Genomic DNA, 26,295 nt, shown 5'->3' on the forward strand with positions numbered 1-26,295 from the left:
TAGATACAGTTGGTGCCAATAATTAGAGTCGGGCAGTTAACGGCAGCGTTCCGAAATTAAGATTTTTCCCATAAATGCCCGTTGCCTGGCTAAACTGCCGCGCCAAGGATTAGGGGTTAAGCGCCGCTTAACTGGTGAGTCGTAGTCACGTAACTATGTCGATACTAATATTAATATTAGTTACTATTCATTTAATTGTTCTATATGTTTGGTTTATGGAAGTAATACTATTTCATTATATAACATGTTGTGCTTTGTTTAAATGGAAAATTGTTTAATAAATTCAATTTTTATGATAAATTAAATTTATACTCTTCATAAATATATATTTCATGGTATTTGAAAGACAAATAAAACATGTTTGAAAAGTATTCAAATATTACAAATATAAATAATGACTTATTACCATTTATATAAAAACCATAAGAATATCACGTGTCTTACGTTTAAAGTTTAAAAGTAGCAGTATCTTAGAATAATATAGGTATTTAAATTAAAAGCAATCAAAAAATTAAATAAAGAACATCCTAATACTTCATAACTTTAATTTTCATAAATTGACTAAAGCTGTTCTCTAAAAACCGACCTTTGGTTTTTTTATCGATAATTTTCCAAGGTTTTTCGTTTCTCACAGTGAATGCGGTCACAACACTAGTTATATAGTAAGTATGGGAGGTATGAGTCCGGTGTGGCGTTTTTATTGACACTTGTGCCGTGACAAACAACTAGATTCTTAAGACACTGGAGTATTACACTGAAAATGGACCCATATAACTGATTGATACGATAAATAACCTTATATTAAAGCGTAAATATTCTTAACTGTATTGAAAATACGTATTACTTTCGTGAACAAGTGCAGTATAATGTTACAATTTTTAATTTATTTTGAACCGATATTATTCCAAAATACTAGGATAATTTTTCAATTTTTTGGTCCAATATATTTCTATTAAGGGCTGTCCATCTCCCAAGGCGAAGTATCGTGTTACACACCTACCGCAAAAAATGTAAAAAAAAAGAATAAAATTCAAATCCCTCTAACGAACAGGCCAATACTCAGGAGGGCTCTGTTTTCTTACGGTAATTCCCAATGTTCACCAGTATTGGATATCAGTAACACGATTACTGACCCGGTCCTAATTCAATCACTATGGTCGACTTTTTTCCTTAGGACGAATACCTGTCAGTAGCAGCCGAAATCATAATTCATTTACGAGATTAAAAAAAAAGTTATCAGCAAAAACATCAATATTTTCTTAATTTAAAAAAAGAACAAATATATCTGATAGAACATCTTATTTTAATAAATTGTATTATCGTTATCACGTTCATTTTTTTATGCTAGCTCATATAATTTTTACTTGGAGATGTCATTTAATAGAAAGACATTTTGACACTGGCCACCGATCCCTTTAGTTCCCTTAGGCCGAAAAAAACAAGATGGAGATAATCAGACGTTTTTGTCGCTCAGAATTACGTCGGATAATTTGATTAGCTATCGGTGGGCGAGAAGCGTACCCTTAAGAGGTAATCCTATTTTATAGGTACGCCTCTTTAATTTGATAGTCTTTAGCTGTTTTTATGTTACCTTCTGAATTGTTTTGTATTTTTTTTTATTGATTGATATCGCCGTTCGGCTTATTTATTTGTTAACTTATAAGATACAAGATAAAATATAATAGTGTTTCAATTGACTAAAGTAATAAAAAAAACGCCATATAAAAAACAGCTATGTTGACAAACATAATTAAAATTATGCATATTCTTTTTTTTAAATAAAATAAATATTTGGAACATCATTGAGGTTCTATATTATATTGGTATATAGGAAAATAATCTATCGTAGCTATAATTATAAGCGTAAAAAGGGTGAGTAGCCATTCTAGTGAGATCATTAGCGCTCTGTTGGTTTAGCCCGCCTTACGCCTCAATGGACAAACCTGGGCGTGGTGTTTACTATGGTCCTGACAGTGGCCCTGCTTATACCTTACCTATAATTATAAACATTTAATGAAAAGAAAGGCTTATGTGTGAGTAAGGGCGACTCGAGCTGATGACGTCATTAACGCTCTGATAATTCTGACCTTATTACACGTCAATAACTAGCGAAGATTGATGTTACATATGAGTTTCAAAGTGACCTAACTGTTTATAATGTTTTTTTTTTTTTTTTTAAATATACAACCTTATTTTTTATTCTCTATAATTTTTTTAATATTTCAAACGTTTCGGATGGAACACCAGTAAACTCTTATTTCATCTATAATACGAAAATGAAAATTATATAATAAACTAGCAACACCAGCCAAACGTTCTACCCGTATAATATATTAAATGACATGGGAATCGGTTGCACTGTAGAGAAATTGATGTGTTGCAACGCCATCTAGTGGCGAAATACAAAAAAATGGTAGCTTTATCTAAAAAAATATATATACTTAGGTACGGTAGCATTCATAGTTATAACCAATCAACGTTGTCGAAGTCATTTAATACAACAAAGAGGTATATAAATAAGATTCAAATGACGGTAGCATTTTGCGTTGGGTTAATTGTTCTTAATTTGAAAAATAGAACTTGTTCCAAACATAAACTTTTATACAACTCATAAATATATACCTATTCTTAATCTGTGTATAATAAATAAATCTCCGATCAGTTGAAGCTGCAATAAGCCAAGTTGGTGTGTAAACATTCAAAAAGGCACGATGGAACCAAAACAAATTTTATTAAACAATTTAATAAGAGTAAAACAAGCTGAATGAAGCGAATCGGAATTTGCCGACAAGGTTTTATTTATAAAGGCCTTTGAACTGGATGTCCATTTCCGACAACTTGAACCATTGAATGAGGAGTTGTCAAAGACTATGATGTCAAAATTTATGCTTTGAAATATAAATAAGGCCTAAATTATTAAAATGAGTTTTTAGTTTTTAATAGTTTTAGTGCCTTCATTACTTTTGTTCTTCATGAGAACTCTCTGATCATGTTCCAGTTCAACATATAAAGTGACAGTGGTGTGTGAAAAATATTATCTTATTCTAAATTTAAATAAATTTTGGCTGTTATATTAGAACCTCTTTGGAGTGAATTATTTATTTTTGTTAAGAAAGAAAATAATTTCTCATTAACAACGATGAACGTAGGTAGGTACGTATGTGATGCTTGAATAGAAGAGTTGCATTCGAAATTTAAATTACAATATCCTTTGAAGAGAAAAACTAATATAATCTCTTAATTTCACTAAAATTGGCTTTAACTTGAATCATTATTGATAGTAATATCGAAACTGGAATTCGTAATAGACTTATTCTGAAACGCACGCAAATTACAGGGGCAAAGTAGTAACAATAACATTTGAATAGGACTCCATCGAGAATTGTAATAGAGTGTATGGAAACTAATGCTGGCTCCTGTCGAAACTTATAATAACTCCCTATTACAATCCCACCCCCGCAGAATTCGATAGCTTGTATTTTTATTTCGAGTTATTGTGGTGAAAAACGTTTGATTTCTATGGTCACAATGGGGTAGCTTCATCCCCTGCCAATTAATATCGGACACGGTGGTCGCGTTGTGTCTAAGTTGGACATATTTTTTTGTTCTTTGTCAAGTTATGGATAGGCCTATCAATCTTCCATCTTGCATTATGTGACCTACATTTTGTATTGCTCTATATACATATAAATTTCATAATATATGAGTAAATATATATAAATTTAAAAAAATATTAAGGCTCCATGTTTTTGACATAATCATAACTGATTTTTTACTTCCCGTTTGGAAATCGTTTTAATGGTTATATTTTTAGAAATTCTCACGTTTTGAGTTTGCTAGAGAAATGTTTCTGATGCAAAAAGGTTTCACCGCGTCACGTGTACTGAGTCGTGCCCGTTTAAAAAAAGAATATTAACCTTATATGAAATAAAAAGTTAATTTTGCATCTTAAGTCTTGGTTATTAATGATCTCATTTCATTTAATCTGATTAAAATCAAGTGCAGTCTTATATAACATATCAAATTGCGCTTAAACTATTTTTTCTGAGTATAATATCCAGTCATCGCTGTGATACTTTTAACTTGAACAACGTTCAGCAAATAAATTAGTGAAAAACAGTCGTGTCGCAGGAACGAAATGTAATTAATAATTAATGCGACGACGGTCGTCTCGTAACTTCTAAAACACAAGTTACTCGCACGGTGACCTTTTCTGTGGCGAAAAAACAATGCACAGATGTAACTGTCATGCCGATGTGGTAACGAGCTAATTTAAACTTTTCGGTGTGTCCCTTTGAAGGGTGGTTCCCCCTACGTCGTCACCTGAGGCGTTCGGCTAGACTAGACACGAGTTTTCAATAAATCACTGCTACCGAACGTTCTTGTCTATGCCTACATCTGAACAAACAAAAAACCAAAGTTGCTCTATGCCCCTTACTGTCTTCTTAGCCTTAGTAAATATCTGACATAAATAATATTGCAAAGTTTTAATATGATATGTATTTAAATATTATTTTCAAAATATACAATATTTCGTTTCGTTTTCTCGCAACTGAACTTTTAATTTGAAAAACTGAGTCATTATAATGAAAAATGAACGTATGCAGTAAAACATCTTGCACCTCTCTATGATTTTTGCGGATTACTACTAAAAGAAACAAATACATCAATACAAATTTCTTTTTTTCAATCAAACAGTTCTAAATTATATCTATAACATATATCGAAATATCATTTCTTTAGAATAGAAGAAAATCATACAATAATTGTCTCAAAGGGAGAATCATTGAGGAGCAATATAAGTATGTACAGCTATTTACTATTAATATGAAAATACATACGCAGTTCAATAGAGTAGATGAAATAAATCATTACAAATCAAATAGTGGGTGTAAAGTCCATAGCGCATGTGGTGACCACTGTCCAGTCGCGTGCGGGGGTGTGGCTACCTGCTTCGCTTTACGCTACCCTACACGGCCTATACAGCCGATACCGTTCGATTTGATAGGCGATTATCTGGCCATGTGTGAGATAAGGTTCGGTCAACTTAAACACTACAATTGCATACTTAACAGTTATTTTTTCGTGACCAAAGTTCTTTCCTTATATTTAAGTTATCGTTCAGTGTGGACTAATCTAATTCTAAATAAATAAATTAGGTTTTGTTAATAATTTAGTTTCAATTCAAATGTAATTCTTATTATTTGAAATGACAGAACGGAAGGAAAGTCAGAAGTTCGAAGAGGAAACGATTAAAAAACACAACCATTTGCCACGAGCCATGGCTGCCTAAATAAATTAAGTAAAAAAAAATCTACAACGACATGAAACATTTACATAATAAACCCCCTAAACAAACTAGGTAGGACATTGTAAACAGAGCGGTCGAATCATGTAGTTTTTTCGCTATATTAATTTAGTACTCCGGTTACAATCGACCCCTGTACATTATTCCGTAAGAAAGCACGGCCTACTTTCCTCACAAAGAGATTGAAGGAAAAATAATAATAAAAGCGTACGGAATGTAAGGGAGTCTGCATAGTACTTATGTAAAATTAGCTCGTACGGCTTTGATGTGCCGACCAATTGTGTGAGTCTTGAATATGAAAGTGCCTTTATAATTCTCGGGCGTCGATGCCGGTGTCGGCTTATTTATTAGGCAATTAAAGAGCTATGTGCTCCGTATGTAATGGGCGGTTTAGTACATAAACGTCGCGTTACAACAAGACGGGAGGTTCGAGTGAGCTTCGCGGTGACAGTTACGCGATGAAGTTACATTCAGTACTCAAATAAAAATAACATATTTTATAATCATTGTATTAAAGGAAACCTTAATATTAAATTGATATAAATAATTTATTTTAATTAACACATGACCTAAAATAATATTTTTTTAAAACGTCACTTGATATTTAAAAGCTTTGCTAAACTTCATTACAGTGTTATGATATTTAGGTCCTATTAAAATTGCGTACATATAACAAAAGATCATACAACAGTACTCGAAAATTGCGTTTCTATTAAAACAATTATATCGAGTCAAAACAGCATATAAATCGGACGCATCTGTTGAGACAGCGATTAACTTACCTGTCCATACAAAAGTATGAAATAACCCCTCGAAACACCGCAAACTGTTATTATCCATTGAAAGATAAGTGGTCAACACCGCATCTGACACCTTAAGTTTGACGACCGTGACTGGGACAAGATATAATTAAATATAATTTAGCACTTGAAGGGTTGAAAGTGTCATTGTCCATATGTCGCTTTAATATTTGAGCCGTAATTGGCCTTGGATTGAATGCCTTTTCATCTTGCGTCTGTCGAACACCAATCTTTTCTTTCGATAATTTCAACAACTGCTCAAATATTATTTACATTACGCTTCCTCATGTTACCTGTACACTGATATATTTAAACTATTTTTTAATAAGTTAGTTACTATAATATCAGAGAATTCGATTTTCATTTGTTTCTCTTTTGCAGCGGATGCGGACAGCGCGGCAGAGGGCGGTGGGTCGCCCACGCCCGGCGTGACGGACACGCTAACATGTGGAGCGTGTCGCAGGGCCTTCGCGCTGGCTGACATTGTGCGGTTCATACAGCACAAAGTCTCCTCCTGCGACAAGGACCTTACATCATATCACTGCTATAGTGCTGGTTAGTACATGAACACAAAGGATCGGCGATGGCTTTGGTTCTTTCATGTTTGAGTAATCAGAATCAAAGTATTCTTTATTCAGGTTTTACAAACAGTTTTGAATCGTCATTGTACAGTAATAATTCGATGCTTATTAAGTGTTTCTAGAAATTATATTTAATTGAATCGAATAACCATTTTAAATATGATTTTGTATTGTAACAAATTAAAAATTGGACAGAGATTTATGTATTCGATTAACTTTTGCATTTCTATACAATTTCATTCAGTACTTTTTACAATTCACTTAGAAAGTTTATATGTCATTAAATTTGATGTTTAATATGTAGTTAGTCAATCCGTTTTATTATATATGCTTGAATATTGGGTTAATTGTTACGATAAATTCATAGGTCCAAACTCAGACCAAGAAGATGGATCAAGACCTGAACAAATTGCAACAAGCAACTCGAGTGGGAGAAGACCATCACTCCTCACAGCAAGACGACCGCCAAGTAGCAGGGTTCATACCCCGCCTTTGGCGAGCCCTTCAATAGCACCACCAGATCTACTTGAAGACGGCGGTGCATCAAGTACACCGAAACGATTATTAGATGGTAGGTCACACGACATTCAAAATGTCTGATTGCTTAACAAAATATATATTTTTTTCCAAATATCATACAAAAAATATTTGCCATTAAGTTGCCAAGTCATATTTGTAAGAGCATAACTTTAATCAATGACTGTTCGCCAGTAGCTGATGCCGGAGTATCAACACCTAAGAGAAGAGCATCCACATCGCCTATGCCTTCAAGTTCACCAGATGAAGACATAAAACCCAAAATTAAACAAGAGCATATGGATACCACCGGATCTCCTGAGGACCAAAAGAAATCAAGAACTGAAGTGGCGGACGCAGAATCTAACACAATGCATAGCGGTAAGTTTCTAATATAGATGAATATAGAATCGTATTCACACGTACCTACTGCCATTCTTTAAATGAATAATAATCACCCTTAAATCAAAATAACCAAAGCAATAACAATATAACTATGTCATAGACCTGAGTATTAAAGCTTAGATCATGGTTTATTTAAAATGCTCATGTCATCGCATTTTCTTTGTACAACGTTTAGGATTTTATTAATGATTCCTGTCCACTGTCAGCTTCAAAGGATTTAGTCTTTGGAGACAATTTTATCGTACTATTCAGCTTTTGTCCTTTGTTGTGCAAGATGTTACACTATAACAATACCAGCGGCCATTTATAGATTGCTTACGTCATCATACGATCATACATTTTCGATAGGAGCTAATCTTGTCACACGGCATACGCACTGACCAAAAGGGTGTTCTATATTCAGTTGAACAAAAATATTACTCTTAGTAAAATCAATTTTAGTAATCAACTTTATAAGACGTAAAGCGAAAGTAAAATAGAAAACGATTAACAATAAATAAAAAAAAAAGAATCAATGCCTTTAAAAATAAAACGAAATACCAGGTGGTGACTTTTTATACTTTAAATCCGATTATATTGATAAGATAGCAGTTTTAATCCTTTGCTGTTAAAGCAAGCGGTAAAAGAAGCTGAAACTCGGAACATCTGTATAACCGAACAATCTTGCGGGGGTGGTTCGAAAAATAATCTATCCGAGCATAACCCTTTGTGCGAGCAGATGTGCCGTCATTTGACACTTTTGTATTAAACCATTGCACAACAAAAGCTTTCTTAAACCCGAAAATTGTGCACCGTTCAAAATTTTCGACCCGCATTTTGTCAACAGCTTTGTAAGCCACTACAACTTAAGCGGCAACAGTAAATAATGAGAACTCGAACGAATCGTTTTAAACAGCTGACGGAATAAAAATATCTATTTGGGTAACCTATCCACGTATTTATGATAAAAGATCAATGCACGCAAAACAATTAAAATGCTTCGCAAATATCTCTGTCACAATACTATTTCGGATTGCGCTATCATCGAAATGTCAATTGCAGGTTCTGCTTCAACACCAGTTGTTCGGCTTATTGAGTTTATCCTAAACGTTCATATTAACCCCTTCGAGTGAGCTGTCAAACCAGCTATATTCAATAAAGCATGAGGGTCCCGTTTAATAAAATATTACATTATATTAAATTATTGATATCAAAGACAAAAGGAACGCACCTATAAATCTATTAAACATTGAATTATTATGACAATAATAATATAATTCTATTGGTGACAGTTAAATCCCGACCTCGTGCCAACGTAAAAAGGGATCTTAATTCATATTGTATTATTTTGTACATATTAATTAACCCTATCGCGTTATAAACAGATAAAGGGGATGCTTTGAAGAAAAAAATTATTTGCATGAACGCACGATTGACGTGCGCGCATTGTTATCTAGTGCCTTTTGTGATGACCCTTATGTTAACCATGACTGCGATATATACAAAAGATCCAAGGACTTGTGAACCAGCATTTGAATAATCAGCGGTTATTCTATACTCTTAAAGTTCAATATTGTACGATATGTCTATGTCATTAACGTCATTTCACGTGTAAGTTAGATTGTGATATTATAATTGTCAAAGATGCTACCGAGGTTCCATTGTAACGGGCGGTCTTTTTATACATTTTTCAAAGATAAAAAATGTTTGGCGTGCTTCTGACACGTACACGTTCATGCGTTCGCCGTGACCTACGGAACTTCTTTGACTGTGACACAATGGTCGAGAATATTTTTAGTTTTTGTACTGACGGGAAGGTAGCTAAGTGGCGGGTTTTAAATAAGTGGGTTTTAATTTTAGCTGTGACATGTTGGTGTTGTAAAGGTAAGGGGAAGATAGTCTCGTGCCCGTCGCGTGTCCTTTGACTTACTAGAAAGTAGCTATATTTAGAAAATTTATGTAATAAACGCGCTTCGGTTTACCCAGTTACTCCTTCATGAAATATTGGTTGTACAACTAATTCTGGAATTTCCATATTTGTTTTTGGTTTAAATGATATCAATGTTTCCACAGTGACACTTTTTCGACATATACTTTATGTTTACAGAGTATCTTTTCGGTTATTATCATTACAATAACCCGCGAGAACCGATGGTCGTCATGTATTATACTAGTGTAAATATTGTATCAGGTGAACAGTACGGTCCAGTGTATTTTTACCTATTGTTCTACAAATTAATAAAGGATTGTTGGGATATACGTATTTTGAATTCAAATGATGTGGACACTTGCCTCATTAAATATTGATTGTGTACAGATTCCCTTTTTGGGATGAATTTATAAGTTGAAATTAACCTTTTATTTTGATTCGGAGTTAAAGTTCCCCTATCTCAATGTTCGCTTACAAAAATTATCCTTTTAAACTCCAAAGTGCACGGTCGACCGCATCGTAAAACGGTCGGTCAGCGGAGTCTAAATAACAAAGCTTTTTACTTATCCTCTCATGCAAAATAAACGTTACCACAAAAGCGGGACAACGGGTCTCTGATTCAGATAAATCTCTTGTATTTGTACACTAATTACGCATTCATAGACCGTTTCCTTGATCGCCCCCGTAAATGATTTCTCGCTAAGTCCCGTCTTAGATATTTCCATATCAAGACATGTTTTCTTAAGGGTCGACCACAAAAGGCCATCTCGACGCCCAATCTTTAATCCTATCTCGGGACCTTTGCGGGCAAATTTAAATTTCTTTAGAAATATCGTCCTTATTATGTATGTGCGGGTTTCTATTCCTTGTGACATTCGTGGGCGAGATAACGTAAGTTAAGTCCGAGACGAGATTGTTGAGAAAAAACTACCGCTAACTTCCAATAGATTCCATCTTCAAAATTTTCGTTGCTGAAAATTGACCTTAGTGCACTTGGTTTTAAAATAGATTTTTCGACGAAACTTTTTGGATTAGTACAACCTTATTTTGTATATGAGGTGATAAGTCTTTATGAAGGGTCAACCTTTTCTATAGTGGAGCTCACCCTTTTAGTGAAAAGAGTCCGTTGATAGCTGATTTAGGAATAGTGATAATGCATTCACTATGTGTAAATATATCATAGGTTTACTCCATGATAGATTGCCTTGCAGCGGGCTCTGTTCTCGGTACTATTGGTATAATATTTCCGTTGATAATTTTGTTATCAAATATTAACATCTCATAGGTCCCCTACGTTAGGCATTTTTGAAGGATTGTTGAATGCGAATGTTCTGTATGGGTGTATTGAATAGCTGTCATAGTTGCTTTGTGGTTCGGACATGGGGTCCGTCTGATTGACCTGCAGAATTCGTTGATTAAATTTTCAATTTTTTTATTGCATTCTCTTTTACGGCGTAACATTTCCTTGTACGCATTTTCAATCATCTAAGACGTAATAGTGCAAATTTTTAATTGAATAGTAAATTAATACGCTAATAAATTGTTAAACTGTTGTTTAATTTACTTGATTCAAAATAAGTTTCGCTAAAATTTGATATTATAAATGTACACGTTATCTTAGTAGATACATATAACGTATCGAATGTTTCACGAAAAGTTGTCGTAATACAAATGATCAGCGAGATAATGGCCAAGCCATCGCATTTCAAAATCAATTTTAAACCGCGTCCACTTTGATGTCCCTCACACTCCCCTTCACATTTTATTGTTTTTCCTCCATTTTTTGTAATATGTGGTAATGGTCGCTCCACACGTGTCGACAACGGTTATTACGAGTTTAAAATAGCCCCTCACATCTGGGTAAAGACGGTTGCGGACCAATTTTGGATATCACGTGTCTCATAAGATTTTGGATTGTTTATTTTTTCACTTATCAATAAAAAAAAAATTCAATATATAAGCCACAAAAAGAATTGTATATTCGTAATCATTATTGATAACAGAATATTTTCGATTATAATATATACTCGTAATAGTAGTCCTCCTCGGCTTTGTTTTAGGGTGTCTGTCATATCCTTTCTTGGAGTTCGATTTCATACCCAATTTCATCAAATTCGGTTCAGCGGTTTGATCGTGAAAGAACAACACACAGACAGATAGAGTTACTTTCACATTTATAATAATAATATAGATTAAAAATAAGTTTTTTTTTAAATACTTGTCAATTTTAATTTTTTTTTTCACTTTTTTTAATACATACAAATTCAAAGACAACAATCATATATTTCTCTAATATATAAAAACTTAATTAAAAAAAAATTCGACGAAATAATATTTCAAAGTAACTATGAAATCACGCCCAGTTAAAGGCGGAACTGATTTGCGGAGGGCGAAAACAATTTGTGGAGTAAGGCGATAGTTTACTAAAATCACGTTTTTACGAAGGCGCGGTGATCACAGGCATATTGTGAATTTACGCCCTAATTGGTATAAAATTAGGCTAACATTTTGGTGTTTCGTTATTACATACAATGTAGTGTTAATTAGTTTTGTATACATATACCGTTACTAGGCTAATTCTTTTTGCTGTTGCCTGGAAGTGATCGCTCTTGAACTCTTTGTCTGCCTTCATACATTATTATATTGTTTTATTTGTTGCTACAACTGTTTTGTGTTAGTGTGTGTCTGTTATAGCTACTTATTACAATTTATATGTTTTTAGTATTTTTAATAAAAATCCTAATTAATTGTATGCGTTACATTGTGATAAACCAACAATTAAAAACTCTTTGGTGATTTATTTTTATGCAACGACAAGTTGTCGGCGGCGTCTTCGCTTGCGTTTTAAAGGTTTGGTTGTCATGTGTTAAGCAAAAAAGTAGCCTATGTCGTTCTTTGAAGTTCAAATTTGCTTCATAGCAAATTTCATTAAATTCGGTTCAGCGGTTTGGTCGTGAAAGAGTGACATACAGACAGACAGAGTTAATATATAATTTATAATATTATCGTATAGAAATATAGATGAGAGTGAAATTATCAAAATTGATAGCAACGTTGCTGACAGGTATAATTTTTTCGCGTATAAGATTGTCCTTAATTTTTTTTTGCCTCACATGGAAACAAATTATTAAAAAGTAATAATAATACATATCTTTATTTGTAATTACGTAGCATTCGCTTCACATTCCGTTCAGTGTTAAAACACTTGTGTACTCAAGATACGCTCGGTCGAATCGGTCATCTTATTATTTTAGTTAAATGACCTGGAGGACGGCGACTATAACTTTAAATCATGCGTCATATCTCAGGAGATTCTCTGCAATTAATTATGACTTTTGATTACGTTAAAATAGTGACCAAAATTGAAAAAAAAATAATTACCTTTATAACTTATATATATTCAAAGGATGGGAGGCAATAAGTAACTTATCCGATAATAATTAATTAGACCGTTATGATAATATTATTTTTTTTTGCAAATAGTAGTGTATCATACACTTATTAGATACCTATGTGTATAATACGTAAATAAAATTTAATATACACATAATATTTTGATTAAAGCACTAAAAAATATATCGTGGGGCATAAATAAGCGTGTCGCATAAATTGCGTTCCATTTTACGAAATTTTTATTTTTCATACCGCAACATGTCGTCAGTTATGGGTCACAATTTGCACCATTCGGGTTACGGTGCGGGGCGGGGGCGGAAGGGGAAGGCGGTCATTCAGCGACGACGGACATCCGCCGCATAACAAGTCGATCTAGCCTCGCTTATAAATATCGCATGGCTTGAAAATAGGACGTCTTTTAAACGAGTAATTGGAGAAAGCAAATTAGGAATATATATATAAAGCTATGAGTATTTTATGTCAATATACATAGAAGAGCTACATATAATAGTAATATAATGTAAGATACACAATTTGCTCTTATACCTTTTAAATAAATTAAAAAAATTAAGTTTTATGTTAAAATGTATGCTTCTATGCATTAAAGGAAAATGAATAATGAATTCGAAAGTCAATAAAACTTGTGTACAGGGTTAGAAATCCAACGTTCTTACTGCAATCCTTACAAGGGTTGCACGTATAATATATATAACACAAGAGGAAAACCGTGGCTGTAGTTCGCTACGGTGTCCGCGAGAGGCGTCGGGAAGCTAACAACTGCCGTCCGGAAGCAGCGCCGGCGGCTTCCGGCCGAATGTTTTATACGTACTATATTCAGATTTTTCAAGAACTGCTTTAAATTTTATGACTTTATTTTCACGTACATGGACTAGATACAAGTGCATGTCATTTACCACTTTTGTTCCTTTTGAAGATTTTTCAACTTTCATGACATTTGTAGTGGTTTTGGAGAATTTTGTAAATTTCAGACTGGAATTTTATAATTTCTTTTATTTCATATTTTGGATTTATTATATACCCATTTCTCTACCTATATAATATAACGCTATTCGGGTTTGAGAATAGTAGGTCCAGTCATGTTTAGAATCGTCCGAAGTAGCCCCATTTGCGTAGTTAGTATATTTTAATGAAAATGTCTTAAACAACTCAATTCAGTTTAAAGAGAAATAAATTTTTCGAATTAACGTGGTTATTTTTATTACTACAGGTATTACTTAAGGAACAACCTTATTTTGTTCAATAGAAGAATAGATAGAAGAATATTTTAATAAAATTAAATTCAATCGATAAAATAAAAAAGGAATATATAATACAAAGTTTACACTTAAACACATAATACTTTTATCAAACTTTAAATAATTTGAAAAATAAATAAACAAGTATGTTTATTTTTTCTGTCTAACGGGACGTTAACGGAACGACTTTAAGTACATTTATTTCGAATTTTAAAACATAACAGTACTTACTTAGTATACATTAAAAATTAACATTTAAGCTATACTTGATCAAATCACTGCAAAACATTATTCTTGCTCACGTCTTGCACATTAAGATTCAAATCAATGTCATAAACATGATATATACAAAGAGATTAATTAAACTGTTATATATTTTATCAGCTTATTTACTTAGAAAGTAGATTTTAGATATTTATATAAAGTACCTACACTTACAATACCGAAAATATTCATAACATATAGGTACATTTATATTATACCAAAGTTTTTTTCAATAAAAGACTTTTAGTGTACTAAAAGTCTTTTATTGGACTTTTTTTGGATTATTGGATTGGACTTATTACCTTTTAGATTATATTCCAAATTTAAATTAGTATTATTAAAACTACAACAACGTTGTTATTCGATTTAGGGAAATGCGTAGTCTTTTAAATAATCCAATTATTCTAGTCAAATTTGTAAATCACATTTTGACTTCTCACTTTCGTGTTCTGTAGTGAGTTTCGAGTTTACCGAAACAGACTGCACATTTATAACAATCGAACGAAATAAATTTTATTACATGTTCATAGTAGTCGTTCGAAAAAAATAAATGTTCGAAAAAAAGCAAAAACATAATGGTTAACACACTGTCCGGGGTTAAGCCACCCGCTAAGGGGGGGTCCAGACGGGTGGCGTTTAAAAATTTCACCCCCACTGATTCCCCCACAATGTCCATAATCAACGATTGCCTTTTGAAATCGAAACGGTTGTTAAACTCGTGCTGGGACTCCATCTTTAACCGTGGCTCCGGTCGCTCTGACTTAAGAATTTTCACGGTATTTGGAGTTTATAATGGATAATAATTTTGGTTCATCTACTATATTTATATATAGATATCGATGATCTATACTGATGTTATAAATTCGAAAGTAACTCTGTTTGTTAAATTTGAAGTGACATTCACATCTTCACATCTTGAACCCTTCGGAAGAGCAAGAGTATTGCATTTTTATCTAATCCTTGACAATCATACTCTAAAACGCAACTCCACAAATTTGTTTGTTAGTTGTATGTTCTAAATTCAAAAATTAAAAAAAAATGACATTCGTTAAAAACATTTAATATTCATATATCTTAAGTTCCATTTAAAAAGCGTCGCGATGCACCGAAGTGTTCCGATCATTGATTCCAAAACGTTACCGTCAACAAAAGCTAGACAAGATATGCTAAGCCAACTAAATCCCATACACAAAGCGACCAATCCTTACCCACACGGTTATTGTTTAATTATCGCCATTATCACGTCGAGAGACCGATGTTATCATAATGAAATTACTCGCTTCGTAACCGCGTAAGCTGGATATCGGTGTTTGTAATGATACGAAAGAATCGTCAAAATATTGTATTATGAAATATTTGTTTGTATTTAAATTCTATTTACGATATTAGATACTTTTTGTGTTACCTTTTACGACTTGTAACCAGTGAAGATATAGGATAAATTACCTAAACTGTTAATATATAACTCTGCAAAGATTCCACCTATATATGAATGTATATACATTTTTATTCATAATGTCATAAGAATAAAATAAGTCGAAATTAATTAAATTATACGTATATCAAAAATGCTTATTATTTTATATTTTTATTGCGTTAATAGAAACAATTCCATAGATGTTCGTCCAAAGTCCACACTCAAACGTGAGCTATAATATTTTATAACTAATTTAAATACTATTTAATTTCACAATAAAAACATCTATGTTTTTAGTACTAATAATACCCTTTATATTGTTACTGTATGCGGTTTATTAACGACATATAATATATTTTTTGACACTGACAGATATCTAAAATAAATTACTCAATTAGAATATGAAAGACTAAAACAAATCTATGTTAATATTAAGGTATCATCGATAATTACCAACGATAAAAACTAAATTCATGTTTATGTTTTTTTTTTTTTAATTTATCAAGGGTCTTTATTTATTGTATTATTTATAAAAATGTAAGAAGTGTTTAAACTTTGCTAAGAGACTAAATATGTGTCAGCTAGATTATACGGATGTATGATGGCTAAGATCGATACAATGAACAATGCTTAAACAAAAAGGTCAAAATGTATAAATATAGTTATGTTGTATCTTATACAGGACTGAACAAAACGTTTCAAATTGTATCCTTAATTCAGGGTTCAAACGAAAATAAATGAAGATATTTATTTTAATATTAGTTCACAGTTTATCTTAAATCTATTCGTATCTACTTTTTATACGTAAAACTTCTCATTTACGTCATCGACATATTATTATATTATAGAAAATATTTTCAAAAAGGTTTTATACTTTTTTATTTTTTAAACATGATGTACATATTTTTTCCGGTCGGTCACAACACAATCTGACCGTTACATTTCAATAATCGTCTTAACATTCGAGATCGGTTATCGCGCCGCGCCCACTACTCGTAGTGATGATCTCTTCTTATCGATAACATTTTGCTTTTTAATCTTTCTCAGTACGTTACTAGGGTATTAGGTCTGAATCTATTAGTTCCAAACCGCAGTAATCAATACCGTTAGTTCAATGTTCTCATATCATTGCATAATATACAATCAGTGTATTAAAATATACATATTAATTTGTATGTGTTTTATATGTAGAATTCATATGTATAAAAGTTTGATGTGGCGACTCAATCAATCAAACTTGCATTCGTATAGGAATGTCTATTAAGTAGAATTTGCCTCGTTTCCCATCACTATAGGTGCGTTGAGACATAAAATAACAATAGTGACCACGATCAAATTTGTCTCAGTCTGACAATGAGCAATCAAATTACTGTCAAAACCAGAGGCACAGCTTTACCTCGCGATCAGACCACCGATCAAATTTACATACGACACTCATATAATTACTTTTCAATATTCGACGTACGCACGTTTTTTAGGAAACATATTTTTTCATTAAAGTCAAGTTGTTTCCTAACAGCGATTTATTTCTCTCGTGCCGCGATAGTGTTACATATAGATTTCAATATCAACATTCTTAACCCAAGCGTGTGTACGTGATTCCGTCATGCGTATATTTCATAAGATTTTAGAGGTGCATGAATCACCCTAGACACGGAGGGGCTATCAGTCACGGCTGCCGACGTACCGGGCCCGTGGACCTCCTGCTTAGCATTCGTACCGCGCGCCTACCCTAGGCCTATACTACGATATGTGAGAGCTATTACTAGACACTTTGCCCGCGTTAATATTGCGGTATATCTTCCATCGGAAAACATTTACATTTTTTTTATTTCAAAGTTTAACATATTCTTTTTCCTTGTTTCAGAACCTAGTAACTACGTCTGCTCTACTTGCAAAGCGCGAGTACACTCGGCCTGGCGATTAGTTCAACACGTACAACATGTGCATGGCGTGAAAATATACGTCGAGAGCATGCCACAGCACCCACCGAATAAACAAAATCATTCGTCCTCCAGTACTTCCTCTTCGAGCTCAGGCTGCTCCTCTAGTGGTGCGCCTCTCCCGCCACCTTCACTGCGTCACCATCCGCTGTTGCCACCACCTGATCTACATTCGCCTTTCGGAGTTGGTGGTCTATTGCGGATGCCACTACCGGGTAGCTTACCCCCGCTAGCTCACCCGTCAGTACCTCCGACACCATTATTTGCAAGACCAAACCATCATGATCATCGATTTCGGATGGAACAGCTAGTTTCTGAACAATTTCGTCACCACGGTCTAAACTTGGCGGCAGCGGCGGCAGCTGTTGCAGCTAATTCTCTTCCTCCGCATCAAGCATTTCCATCGCCTGCGGATCGACCACCCGTAGTTCCCACGTCACTCACGGGTCGAGAACGACAACCACCGGTATCGCAACCTCTCTCTTTAGAACCCCAGCTGGATTTTTACTCGCAGCGCTTGCGGCAACTGGCCGGTACGACCAGTCCAGGGGCGGCCACAGGCAATTCGAGCTCTCCTAGCCCCAGGAAGCATTCACCTCCGTTCGCTTCCCCGTCGCCCTCCCGAGTCGGTCAGACTCCACCGGCGGGCGCCGGACCCGGAACGGTGGACACTCCTCGAGAAGCCATAAAGCCGCACAGTTCGATATCCCCCGAACGTCGTATTGAACCACAGACCGCTGACGCGCCGCCACCAGAACGGCCTTCCTCGACACCTCCAGCAAAGAGGAACAACGATGAAGCGATTCATACTTGTGAATTCTGTGGTAAGAAATTCAGATTTGAAAATAGCTTAATAGTGCATCGTCGCACACATACTGGTGAAAAACCTTTCAAATGTAATCAGTGTGATGAAGCGTTTGAAAAAAACTCAAAGTTAAAAAAGCACATGAAAATGCACCGCCGAGCGTCTGAAGCGAATCCCGAAGATGGTGATTCGGCTGGTGATACTGGCGAGGATGACTCTGAGGATGATTTAGAGGACGAGGAATTAGATGGAGAAGAGGAAGAAGAAAATGAGGATGGTGAGGAGGTCGAAGAAGCAGAAGACCTTACAGTATCTAATAGTAGTGCACCTTCGGCTCCACCACGAAAGCAAACTCCTGCTATACCTGCTCATCCTCCTTCGGCTTCTGTCGTTGGTGAGCTAATGGATAAATTTGGTTTATCAAATATTGCTCAATATAGTGAGGCTTTTAAGCAAGCACTTCAAGAATCTGGAAATTCCCTTAAATGGCAACTAGCAAAAGACCGAGACAATAACAATGGTCCACCTGCTGATAAACCAAACGGTATGCCACCTACCGCGGCGTTACGTTTGAAGGAAGAGTTCGCTAAAATGCCACCCCAACCACATCCACTGTTCAATCCATTTGAAAACCCATTTGAAGCTTCTAAGCGAATGAAATTGGATATGGATAGAGGCGAAGGTTGGTGGCTGCCGACATTACATGCACAGCGACCTCCCGATAATATTTTTGATGGGCTTAAAAATAGTAGTAATGGTCTGCTACAGAATCCCCTTTTAAAATCAAAGGATGGACGCCGCAACGATACCTGTGAGTTTTGCGGAAAAGTATTCAAGAATTGTTCGAATCTGACAGTTCATCGGAGATCGCACACCGGTGAGAAACCATACAAATGTGAGCTATGTTCCTACGCATGCGCGCAAAGCTCAAAGCTGACGAGGCATATGAAAACTCACGGCCGGCTCGGCAAGGATGTGTACCGTTGCAGGTTCTGTGAAATGCCCTTTTCGGTGCCCTCAACGCTCGAGAAACATATGCGTAAATGTGTTGTGAATCAAAGTAATGGTGCTCCTCTTGCTTTATCCGATGACTCTAACGCGTGTCGTGATGAGGCGTCGTGACTCTACCCGTGGGGTGGCCTCCGCTTGCCACCGCCAGCGCCACCCAGCCAGATCTTCTAGGTCTAATTTTCAAATACATTTCGTTATTCGTACCTCTTAATTTCGTCTTAAGTACGTTACAAAACGTTACTGGCGAAATATTAAGAGGCATTTGTTCAATTTCTAGTCTTAAGGAATGAATGTAACGAAATTACTATTTAATATATCACGCATTGCAATATACGCCCAAAAATCCTAGAATCAAGGGCATTAATGTAAGTTATAGATACCTTTAGTGACATATCTTTTGTGTGAGCCAGTGTTAAGAGTTTCCGTTGTGTTGTTGGTGTTAGTCGGTGAGTTTCGGTTATGTTCTTTCGAGGCTGTACTATGATCTTTACGTTACGTATTTTCGACTTTGTTTTGACATGTTTATTGATTGTAAAAAGAAACCAATGCCAAAGTTAGCTACGTTGATTTATACATTATAGTACATTTAGTTGTTAAGCTGTGTATAGCGTCAATTAAAACAGTTTTTCAGTATTTTCTAAGATCTTATCTAGCATTGTGTATTTAGATAAGTTGTTTCGTAATTTTAGGATATTATGTAAAATACAAAGCAAATGTTTCCTATACTAGTTAGAACTTGTAAATACAAACATATTGTGTAATATTTAAATCGAGTACCTACCTATTGATGTTCATATAATTTATAGACAACAATATTTCGAAAATTATAAATTCCTTTTCGGCGAGAACGGTGAGTTTCCTTTAATCGATAATTAGCGTTGTAGAAATCAAAATTGGTATCGTTAATGGTAGGTGTTATTACCAACAAGGTACTTCTATATTTAACTAGTGTTAAAATTTATTAAATTAAATATCTTGTGACGCATTTGATCTTTATTTCCACGCTTTTATTTCGACCGAATGAAAGCAAGTTATTTTATTAAGACTGAAAAGTATTCCAGTTTTTATTTTATTTTTTTATAAATAAATTATTTCATGTGATTTGTGGAAGACCTGTACCTTAATTAGTCCAAGCGTGAAATCTTTCAGTATACGTACTTAATATAAATTATGATAGAATTTATATTAGATAATAATAAGTAAATTATAATAGATAACTCCATTTTGTCTCCTGAATCGATCTCCTTTTGTTACTTCTATTATTTGTATTTAGGGCCTCTTTGGGTTACGTAAACAAAGCAATTATTATATGTCACCTAGACGGGACCTAGATATTCTTTCAAACACTTACTACCCTTAGCTACGAAGCTGATAGATTATTTTAGAAGTATGTAATCGCTTGAATTTTCGATTAATAATTTATATTGTAGCTAAGTGTATAAGTGTATTATTATTAATAATTAAATTAATTCTCATCGCCTTATTTATTTCCAATTTAAACATTTAATGTATGTATAATAGTATTTATTAATAAATCACCTCTCTACGAAACGGTAGACGTAGTTTTACTAGTACAAATATGTAAAATAATTGTTTAAATTCAAACTGTGGTAACTTTATACTTTCTTCGTGGAGGGGAGATGTAGATTTAAGTAAAAGGACGAAAGATGGAGACGAAATAGAAAAAAAATTACAGATAAGACAAATTTTATTGTGTAACTACGTGAAAGATGAACTGTTTTTATTATTTTTCATTTTTATTATTTTTATTTCAATAAATATCCACGATTTGTTAATCAGACATGTTTTTGATTTACCCTTTCCTTTTGTAAAACAATAATTTTAATATTGGTATAATATGAAAGTTTTAAATTTGCAATTAACGTATACCTATATATAAGTAACTACTCCAATGGAAGTAGGGAAAAAGATAAATGAACCGTAGATTTGCGTTTTTCATGCAATTTATTTACAGCTCTACTATATACTTACTACCAAGGGCTTATGAATAAAATATGTCATTATTTATATTAAACTAAATATACAATTAAATAAACATTTCTACATTAATTTTACTTTCGAGATTATGATAACATTTTCGCAAATCCACAGTGAATCCCATAGATAAATAAAGCTCTCGACCAATGATAAAGATGATAATTTGCCGTCAAATGTTGTTTATTTGGCTATTTTCCTTATGGTTAATGTCATTCTAAAGATAATAACAACACTACTATAAAATTAATTTAAAAAAAATGACCTGAAATAATTTTGATGTTGAAAAGTGTACATTCATGAAGGCAGATTGTATAATTTCAATCAATACAATGGCCGTCTTCAAAACAGTATTGGATTATTAAATATACTATTAAAAGTCTGTTTCCATTGACTTCGTTAAAAAAACAGTAATCATATATTTACCAAAATATGATTTATAAATATTTTAAAACAACAAAAACAAATTCAAAAAAATATTAGACTTTTTTGAAACTGGTTTCTGGTTAGGTTATATTCTATTAAAAATAAATCAATTTTGATTTCTGTATTATTTACTACATCAATTGACAGCGCTGATATTTTAATAACAAATCTTAATCGAACGAAAGTTTTACTTCCTGTTTGAAAATTCTAAATGGAATATTTATAGTATTGCAGATTCCTATCATATGAAAATATTATTATTTTACAATATAATTGCAAGTTAAGACATAGGGCAACCGAACCAATTATTGACAAATAAAAAGCTCGTGTAATTTCAAATTTATGCATCATATAGCAAAATATACATTATACAGCCATTAAGTTATTGTAATAATAAGACATTGTATTTCATAATTTTCACCAACACAAAATTTGCAAAAAGATCACTCATGTATCTATTATTACATGCTACATGACAAATTACATAATCATTAAAACCTAAATCAGCACGGTCATAAGTCGCAATATACGGATACACATTAAAACTGAACCTTATTTCCAGAAAATGATAAAGTTTAAAACTTTTTTAATGCACATATTTTCATGTAAGTGTACATTAAAGATTAAATACTAAAAACTACAGCTAGACCATATTACACTGCTATTTCTACGATATATGTGTATTGTTATTAATATAAGTATCTTTTAAGAGCAGCTGTGGATACTATGCAGCATATGTTTCACTATGTAATCGCCTCTATTAGCTTCAAGCAAGCGCTGCACCAAAGACTCTATTTTTATTGTAATTTTAACATTGTAATCTCCGATCTCGTAATTTGCAAATATTTGAACCAATTATCTGCAAGAGAGATAAATTGAAATAGCTAAAAATGTTTGGAAGACATAGGCCTTTGTATGATCCAATAAAATCTAATCTTAGATCTTAATCTACCTTTATTAAAGCAAGAAAATATTTTGTCTCCAATATTATCTATACCTACATATGTATATTAAAATTTGAGTGGCTGTGTGTAATATTAAAAAAAAAACGCTTTATTCTAAAGCTTTTATGTATACAGGGTACATATACAAAAACAACATTTCATGCCATTTTTGTCTGTGTCTATTTGTTTCGATTAATCTCTGGAACGGCTGGACTGATTTTGGCAGGACTTTCACTAGCACTTAGCTGATGTAATAAAGAAATAACTTAGGCTACAAAAATGTTATTTTTGAATTTTGCTAAATTCAATAATGCACGGAGACTCGGGTACAGCTAGTTTTGTTAGCTAGTTTCACCTGTAAGGTTAGTAAAGATGATTGAATTTATTTGGTTATGTACAGTTTAAATGATTTCTTGAATAGAAGAAACTTATACAATACGAGATGAATTTTTGAACTAAGTGTTGAAGGTGATGGCTTCATATGGAACTGAAAGTAAACTCCCTCGGGCTAAATTTTGATAATAATGTTTTTTTTTTTTTAAATAAATTCAAAAAAGTTCTCTTGAATTAAAAAAAAGAACATCTTATGTACAGAACTCGATAGTGTTGCTGACAATAATCAAATTCTGGGAAGTTATGACTTATGGACAATTTAAGGAACACAACATTATGTTCTAATTTCAAATATCCTTATCATTGCGTTCAAATCGCATCACATTATAAAATTCTTTACTTAAAGTAATTTAAGGTACTTAACTTCATACTTTTCGCACTTTACAACGGTCTTATTTATATTGTGGTAGGTATTTAGAAGCGAAGTGATATCCATGACCAGGCATATTTAAAGCACTTTTATATTTTTTTAAGTAGGTTGTTATGTTGTTATATTTGCTAATTCAGGTATAACAGAGATGACGTCACACATTATAGATTTATTAATTGATGTCTTAATTAATTAATGTTACGGCAGCCCCACGTGACTGGAAAGAGTACAAGCGCATCACTAAAGGCTTTACGGGCTTTCCGAGGCACGGCGTAACTCTTCGAACATCTTAACCCCGAGGTATCAATGAAAATTACTTGACAGAAAGCCCTAACATATTACGATTTTTAATCAAGATTTCAGGATTTGCACCATCATATGTTAGAGGTCAAGGTCTCTGTGTCTACTACCTGTATTAAATAAGAAAAATCTTAAATCCTAGTAGATTTTCTAGTATCCTGGTAACACTGGACTAAGGAATATCAAATACGAGTGTATCCTACGATATCGCTGAATTTTTTCTATGCCATATAAAAGGATTTAGCAATTGATTTTAATTTTAATAAAACCTTAATCAATTAACATTTGTATTTTATTACCTAAATCATATCAAATAAAATTGGTCTCTATTCGAGTTTAATAAATTTAGTTTAATTTAATCATAGTTTTACTTTTGAACCTTGATACTATGGGTACTGATAAGAACGAACAAACTGAAAATATTGGCCCCACTCTTTTACGTTGATAGTTAATACCTAATTTTATTTTTTAAATCGCTTTAATGTGTTCAAGTAATGGCTTCACGAGAAAAACAATAAATGTAATTAAAACTGTTGACTTATTTGTTTTAAATTATTTATTTATCTTTTTAGATTCACATTTTTTTACAGTTACGTTTACATATAATAAATTCCACATAACAAAATTATCTTACATTAAAATGATTAAAGTAAAAATTACAAGTTTAAATGTTTATATTATGTATAAAATAGGCGGACGTGCAAGTTAGTTAATATTATGAGATCACCATAGCCCACCGACCTTCTTGCCGTAAGAAATATTAACCTTTCCTACTCTATCCTTAAATATTTCTTACTATTAAATAATAATTATTTACATACCAACAGTTCAAAGTTTACATTTTAGTGTGTTACTCCTATAAAATAAAAATTCACAAGTACCTACTTATAAGAACCTTCTTGGATGAAGCCTGCTTGAATAAAGTACATTTTAATTTTAATAATAATTTAAGAAATGTATTTTACTTAGAATTATTAAAGTGATAATGTTAGTAACTAAAATGTTAACTTATTTAAGTACATATTTTCAGTTGTAGGTACTATATTTTAGCATGCCTTTTATTTTATAACTTTAATTATTTAACGTCTTCGGAAGATATAAGTAAGTATCTGAGACACAGGCTCGGCCTAGTTTAGGCCATTGAAGAAAAATATGCGTAATAATTATACGATATAAAGATAAAAAAATTCAACAGTTTGAATCGTTGATGTTTAATATTTTAATTATGTAGTTTTTTAAAAAGGTGATATTTTTTTAGTAGGTACCATTTATTATTAACTTATTCCCCATGACCTTTATATTTACTTTTTTTTTAATAGATCCTGGTCTTTGACTATATTTCGGTCCAAGACTTTATTTCAGATATTTCTTTATCTATATATTACAATCGATTGAATGGTTTAGCCTAAGGTAACAGATCTATAGAAAAAATATACGCATTCATAATTAAAATCAAAATATTCTTTATTCAAGTAAGCTCACAAAACTTTTTAATGGAAGATTAGTCTTATTAAGCAATTCCAGATTTAATTTTTTTTTAATTGTTACCTACACGTCAATAAAAATAAACCTGAAAACAAAGACATATCTTTCATTAATGATAATTATGTTTATTGCTTTTATAGGCTTTGATAGCGTGAGGCTTGCTTACATGTTTGAATGATCAAGACGAGACTAAAAAACTTTACTAATATTTTTATGGCGCTGGTGGAAATCGATCAGGAGAGTCATCTGAAATGACTATCAACACCATGGACTTCTGACTCGCAAATACGTCACCAATTGATAATATTACAACGCTTACTAATTAATAATTTTCATAAAAAAAATATATGTTTTATTACAAGACAAAAAATATATTTTTTTTAATTACAATGATATAAATTAGTCAATGAACAAAATCGCGAAAAATATAAAATGAATAAAATTAGATTTTATGAGAAATAACTTATGGACGGGATAAAGGAATTTGAGATAGTACCCGATAGTTATATATATAAGAATAAAATAGATACTTTATTATAATTATTCAACATCGTGATAGACCTCAGAAAATTTCTTTTATTTTTTTTTCGACTAATTAGTTACTTTAGTTATGTATTAATTTAGAGGCAGTTTGAAAAATATACATATTCTAATTATATTAAAAGAATAGATAATAGAATAGTATTTTTGGTTTTAATTAGAATAACAAAAAAAAATACTTAACTATACGAGCAATGAAAGGTGGCTTAAAATATTTCCACTTATTAAAACTAA

General features: G+C 32.8%; 1 protein-coding gene across 2 annotated transcripts in view; it reads left to right on the top strand.

The window, feature by feature from the left end:
* The window catches only part of LOC124535661 (B-cell lymphoma/leukemia 11A), a 34,510-nt gene extending 13,103 nt beyond the window's left edge, over positions 1-21,407 (top strand). Inside the window, exons 2-5 of one of the 2 annotated variants that reach the window (XM_047111948.1) lie at positions 6,490-6,663; positions 7,057-7,260; positions 7,401-7,586; positions 17,717-21,407. In XM_047111948.1, coding sequence (XP_046967904.1) covers positions 6,490-6,663; positions 7,057-7,260; positions 7,401-7,586; positions 17,717-19,719 — 2,567 coding nt within the window. In that variant the 3' untranslated portion in view covers positions 19,720-21,407. The remainder of the gene's footprint in view (positions 1-6,489; positions 6,664-7,056; positions 7,261-7,400; positions 7,587-17,716) is intronic. The other variant, XM_047111950.1, reaches the window with a different exon arrangement.
* Positions 21,408-26,295: the final 4,888 nt, after the last annotated feature.

The sequence above is a fragment of the Vanessa cardui genome, chromosome 15 (genome assembly GCF_905220365.1).
Source record: "Vanessa cardui chromosome 15, ilVanCard2.1, whole genome shotgun sequence".
Taxonomy (NCBI): Eukaryota; Metazoa; Arthropoda; class Insecta; order Lepidoptera; family Nymphalidae; genus Vanessa; species Vanessa cardui.